At 37.1% G+C, this 6,685-nt stretch overlaps 1 protein-coding gene across 2 annotated transcripts in view; it reads right to left on the bottom strand.

The window, feature by feature from the left end:
- Nucleotides 1-6,685, bottom strand: part of mdga1 (MAM domain containing glycosylphosphatidylinositol anchor 1) — a 276,568-nt gene that overhangs the window by 143,502 nt on the left and 126,381 nt on the right. For both annotated transcript variants that reach the window (XM_014020516.1, XM_014020517.1), the window contains exon 4: nt 6,011-6,185. In XM_014020516.1, coding sequence (XP_013875970.1) covers nt 6,011-6,185 — 175 coding nt within the window. The remainder of the gene's footprint in view (nt 1-6,010; nt 6,186-6,685) is intronic.

The following is a 6,685-nucleotide window of genomic DNA, read 5'->3' as shown; positions in this document are numbered from 1 at the left end:
ACCATCCTGCAGTACCACTGCTACCACTGCAAAAACACGTTTTTAGACCAAATATTACAGATTTAAACAAATACACACAAAAACATCAAAATTAGCACAGAAACAGTACTATATAACATTTTAGACACATTCTAGACAGTTTATCAGCTAAAAAAATTAATTTTGGGGTAAGTTACTCTTTAACATTATTTGTTGTTGTTTTTTTAGGCTCTGACATGTTAAATACATTAGAAACTGAGGTTTTGAAAAAATCTGTAAAACCTAAAATCATCAGTGAGATTGCTCGATACGTCCATATACCTGCAACATGATGGAAAATCCATGGAAATTATGGACAATCCGTACAGCTGTATGTATGATCAATCCACTCACCCCTACCTCACTAAAGTAAAAGTCAAATTAAATACAGGCTAAATTCAGACTAACTTGGCTTTGAACAACATCAAATATGTATCTGTTTTAAAACTACTGAAAAGGCATGTGTCAGACTTGAAAAAATATAATTAGTTATGTTTAGAGACTGTCATGAAAAAATCTGTCAAATGGGGCAAAAAGGTTGAATTACCTGCAGTTTGAACTTAGCCAAAGACAATCATCAGACAAAAATGTTGACTTCTGTAAACTAAACATTCAAAATTAGCCCCTTCTCCAAGGCACAGTCATAAAAAAATAAAATAATAATAACAATAATAATAATAATAATAATAATAATAATAATAATAAAACTCTGTATTTCCAAAATTATATTTGCTTTTATCATTGTAGACATTCTCTAAAACAAAGCCAAACTTGTGAAAATGTTTACACACTAAAATAAGAAGATGCCTCGCTACCATAGTTTATGGAAAGTCGTTTTCTTCTGCATTGGTGATTGCAATAAAATAAATAAAAATAACTGGACCTCTTTTTGATAAAAGTGGTTCTGCTTAGGCTGTCCCATTAAGTTGTGGTGCAGTTACATTACCTCCCTGAATATAACGGTTTGTACATTCCTTACTATACTGGACTGCACACTCAGCAGTATTTTTGTTTAAGAACATTATCTTTAAAACAAATCAGTTCTTGCTTCACAAACTGTGTCTGAAGTCCAACCCAATGGTTTTTAGAGCTTTCTTACCATTTGGCTGCATACAGAATTGGAGAGGGTTTCTTGACTAAAAGGTGAAAAATCTTTAACAAAACAGAGGTCTAGTTTCCATTTGCTTAAGCCAGCATGATGATAAAGTGGATGACTGAAAACCTAAGCCAACCTGTATGAAATGAGGTTTTGGATGAATCACAATCACATCCGACAACTCCACCAATGTCCCTTTTTTTACCTCCACTGCCACAGTACTGCCAGAAACATTAGCATCAACAACGTAAGCAGCAACAATATTGTCATTATCACAATCACTTCACACCCCCACTTCACTTACCTTGTGCTGATGCTGAAGAGAGTAAAATCCAGTAAGAATTTGCTGTGATCAAATCCTTTATGAGCAGTTTTTTTATAATTATTTTTTTATTTTTTGCAAATCTAGATCGTGGATCATTAGTTGGGTTTCTGAACCAAGTCCATCCCATCAGTAGAGGCTACATAAAGTTAAACCCCGCTTGCTCACTGTCCCACTATCTCAGTGGTTAGAGTGCCAGGCCATTGGTCAGCTCAGCTCTGTGATACAGAGGGTCTTTGTGGTAATGGCTGGTGGGTGAATGGAGTGTTGAGAAAAATGCATTAGGGAAGCCAGTCTAAGTGTTGGTATTTTAATGGGCATAGTGGTGCATATGCTTCCTCACAAACAGGAAAAAAAGATGGCAACTTAAAAAAGTGTATTCTAATGAAAAATAGGTTAGCAGGCTACTGTAACAACCTATTTTTAAACAGCACATAAGGTCAAATAGTAAATGTCTTCTAAATCAACAGAAAAAAAGGGGATAAAGGAAAATAAATAATGCGTGGAGAGGGAGGCATGAGGAGTTTCAGAGTTTGTTTTCTATAAATAAAAAAAGAAAAAGGTAGGAACATCACAGGTTTGAAGGACATAAAGCAAGAATGAATAACAGAGGATGACAAGGTGTCCACTAAAGGAAAGCAGGGCCTTTTGCTGTATGTGTCTTCTATTCAAAGTAGAAGATCGAATATATGCCTTTTCTTCGGTCCTGAAAGTCTCCACTCAATTTCCCAGCTGTATGTTCAGTTTCCATCTATCAATCACTCCCTCGCCTACCCTTTCTACTCTATAGTTCATCTCATGCTCACACTTTGAAGTGTGAATATATGTGCTTTTGGGCTTATTTTAATATTCTTGGAAGGATGTCCAAGTTACAGTATGCATTAGTGTGCTGTCCATGTATGTGGATCATTTAGATTTGTTAATGTTAGCAGCTAAAATAAAGAATGGCTCCTTTCAATAAAACTTGTTTTTTTGGACATTATGAAATGTTAATTTGGTTTATTAACTAGAAACACTTTATTCACAATTACTGGAGAGTAACTAATAGTGGCTAAGATTAAAATGATAATACAAACAGATAAAAATAAACAACAGACAGTGCTATGGTCAGTTCTCTCACCTTTCAAAGGATGATGCTATAAAAATATAAATTGTGTTTAATTATTTATTTTTCTGACAAAAACAGGTCAAATTCTCCCTAGTTACTTTAGTTCTACCTACAAATGAGAATCCATATCAGCAGTCACTGACAGGTGTTTTTCTGCCCTCGTTTTACACACTAAACTTCTGAGCATATTCATCTCTGCTTGTGTGTGATTTTTCTCAAAACAATCACAGACAATTCATCTGTGAAATCTCCCATTGTTTTTTTTTTCCACAGGGGCCTTCAGAGCCTGGATTTTGATTTTAACACCAACTTTTTTGTTTCAGTTGTCCATGAAAAACACGTTTTAGAGATTTTGAAAAGGTTAAGTGTTTTTAATGGTGACTTAAAAAAAAGAAACAAAAAAATGTGTACAAAATGTTTTCCCATCTTGGAAAGCTTATGCCTCTGTTTGGTCATCTACAGCAGCCTGCAGAGGCATTGTCCATCTCATTGTCTATTTGTGCTGATTACATATTTTTTAAAAGGTTAGTGATTAACTGAATGAAAAACATGAATTTGTGCAAAATTAGGAATCAGCATTTATTAATTGCTCAATGGGAGATGACTAACTCTAAAATCTCTAAAAAATATATCCACAAAAAAGCACTTATTCTTGGGTTGGATTCTACTAAAAGCAAGATAGATCATATAGAAATACTGACTAAATAGAAAAGTGTATGTCTTATTTAAATCTAAGGGTATTGTTTTTTTTTTAATTGACTGAAGATTGAGAATCAAGGTCCATTATATGAGCCTTCTTTTAAGGGTGCTAATGCAGTTGGAAAGCTGAGTGAAAAACTGTTTTGTGGACAGGTTGACAGATTCTAGGGAATAAAAACATAACAGCATTTGTGAGACTGACAACTTAAAAGGACTTGGACTTTCATGAAATACAGGCAGAGCAATTTGTGAAACCTTGCTTTTTTTCATGGTAAAAACAACATCCAGGTAAGTGAGTCCATTATAGGAGAAAGTGTCACAAAAAAATGCATGTTTTTACACCGCAAGATTTGCATTCTTGAACTTCAAGATTACAAAGAAAAAAGCCAGAATATACTTTTTTCTTTAAAAAAAGTTCTTTGTGTGAATCAAGCTAAGATGTTTATTTTATGGGGAAAATAACTAAATAAATGGGTAAATGCATAAAACAATATCAAATGTAACGAGAATAATGGTCATGAACTGGAAGAGTCATGCACTTTATCTTAGCCTGATACAGCTGGATCTGAAGGCCGAAAACAACTAAAGATCAGGTAAACTGTCACAAAGTACTGCTGTAGTCAAATTTAAGGATAACAAACCTCAGACATGTCCTGCAGATAAATCTAAACAAATGATTAACAAAATATTTTCAGTAAAAAGGGCAACTGAAAAAAAAGTCAAGAACTTATAAGTGATTACCCTCAGCTGTAATTAAAACTTTGAACACATATTTTGTTTTAAATAATCAATAACAAAATTGTTACAAAATTTTCTGTCCTAACATCTAAATCCATCTTTTTCTCCGCCTTCATACCCCACTTCCTCATATGTGTTTGTGGTAGCCTGAGCTAATTGTTACACTGTTTCAGTGCTGAAAGACGCTCCGTGCAGCAAGCCTGGTTGATCGCCAGTGGGTCCAACACAGCATGGGGGCAAAGGGAATTGAACAAGCACTGGCCATCAGAGCTGGTTAACTTCACAGAGCTCCTGTCACAACTACACTCACTATTCAACCTGTTTACTATCCTGGCCCCCTGCAATTACCAGCTCCCCAGCAGGGGCCAAACTAATGCCTGGAGAAAAGTGACACTATCAGCAGAAAGGGAGGAGGATGAAGAAAAGAGGGAGAGCCTTATTAAGAGGCTGAGGCAGGACAGAGGCTAAGTGATGAATCTCAAAGGGATGAGTGTGATTCTGTGTGAAGGTGTGTGTGTGCGTCTATTCTTGTAACGCACAGGTGAAATAGCTTGATCCTAAAGGCAGCAGGGCATTTGGTTGCATCGTAAACGAAGCCAACAAAATGAGTTTAATAGTACAAATGGAGTAACTGATGTTAAACGTTACTGGGCTCCTCGATCAATCAGATTTTCTCCTATTAGTCTATAAATACACCATTAGCATGATTAAATCAGTAGAGGACTGTTTACTCTTAAAGCAGATGGGGAAATGTGTTTGACAGTTCTGAATGCAGGCATGCTGATGTATTGATGAGCTGTCGTTTATATGTGTATTGACATTTGACCATGACCTGGCCCCTGACTCACAGGGACAGTGGGGCAGTGAAACAAGCAGCAGCACGGGACCCCTACAACACAATGCTCCCTCTCATCCGCCACATGTTGAGTGGTTTGGCTTACTGAACAGATACCAAAGCAGAAGAAGTTCTTTTAGGGTCTGAGCCTAAATGTCTACTATTGGTTGTATTAAGCGGTAGCATGCCGTTAGTCTTTACACTTTTGTCAGAAACAAAAAACACCTTTCTGTTTGAGAACAGAACGTTTGATAATGTTCTGATTCTGAACTAGCCTTGAACATCATGTTTTCCTCTTCTTGGTATCTGAATGTTGCTCCTAATTTGATTGTAAGTGATTCTGAAAGCATCTCAGTAACCCTAAAGCTTTGCCTGCTGACATTGTTGCAGGCTTAAACTCTTGAGGTAGAGGTGCCTCTCTAGGAAAAAAAACCACTGGTGCCTGTCCAAGATGAAAGGGCCTTTTAATATAATCTGGTAGCCTTTTGTTTTACGAACAACAGGGCCGCTGTAGCGCCCCAGACCAGAGAGGCAGCTCAAAAAAGGTCTGAAAAGGCAAATTAATCTGGTAATTATCAACCAATTGATGCTTTACAAATGAAGCGTGGCTGACTGTGTCACTGTGACTTGGTCGGAAAACTCTTTAGTGATGTTTGACAAACAAAAATATGGTTTTTGCAGATATCACCCAGGTAAATTATGACATGGATTGCTTAAGAAACATTGAGTTAGGGAGCCCGTGCTGCCTGGACTAACTGTTAACAAACTCAAACAAATCCACAGGCTTCACTTTTTCTTTTTCCAGGAGTATCTGACAAAGACCGTCCTGCTTTTATGTAACCTCATTGGTGCAGGATAGCATTTGTTTCTATCAACCTTAAAGTTTTTTTGGGGAAAAAAATTGGTGCACTTTCCACATTATAGCTCGATATGATCCACCTTCCCTCCTCCTAAGCCTTCCAGCATGTTTTTCATCCTCTCCACCATAATTCATCAGATACTCTTGGAAACCATTCCCACCTGAAATCGCATCATCTGTCCAATCAGTCTTTCATCTTTCCTCTGGCAATCATTCTATCTCTCCCCCCATCTTGGTCTTCTCTGACAGTGGGAATGGCTGTAGTGAAAGTCCGCTGTGGTCTAAAAGTGGAAGGAGCTTTTATTTTTTTTCCTAGTTTCTCCCTCCTTACTTACACTGCACATCTACGCGGATGGACTTGATGGCAGCCACCCCCACCCCGTTGTCAGCCTTGCAGTAGTAGCGGCCCCCCTGCACTCTCTGGATGCCCTCGATGCGCAATGTCTCATTGTAGATGGATGTTTCCTGGAACTTGTCTGAAGCACTGCCCGCTGTCTTTGTCCACCGCACCTGAAGAGGGAAAAGAAAAAGATGCTGTTATTGAAAGGAAGTTGATCTGAAGGACAGAAAAAAAATTCAAGAGTAATGTAAAAATTTGCTACAAAACAAAACATTCACTTTTTACCAAAGCATCTCACAGTGAAATGAGGAATGCAGGTTTCCAGAAGACAAGAAGCGTAATTGCTCACTGCCTTTAATTGCATCACAAAAGTCAAGTATTATGTTAAAATTCAACTACCCACCCAATAAAAATTGGTGGTAATAATAGGCTTTTCAAATTAGCAGTTTAGTTTACAGCGGGTAAAATAAGTATTGAACACGTCACCATTTTTCTCAGTAAATATATTAGTAGAGGTGCTACTGACATGAAATTTTCACCAGATGTTGGTAACAACCCAAGCGATCCATACATAAAAAGAAATTAAACCATAAATGTCCAGAAATGAAGTTATTTGTAATAATGTGGAATGGCACAGGGAAAAAGTATTGAACACACTTACTGAAATTTA

Source organism: Austrofundulus limnaeus, unplaced genomic scaffold (genome assembly GCF_001266775.1).
Source record: "Austrofundulus limnaeus strain Quisiro unplaced genomic scaffold, Austrofundulus_limnaeus-1.0 Scaffold255, whole genome shotgun sequence".
Classification (NCBI taxonomy): Eukaryota; Metazoa; Chordata; class Actinopteri; order Cyprinodontiformes; family Rivulidae; genus Austrofundulus; species Austrofundulus limnaeus.
This window is presented reverse-complemented; position numbering and strand designations above follow the sequence as displayed.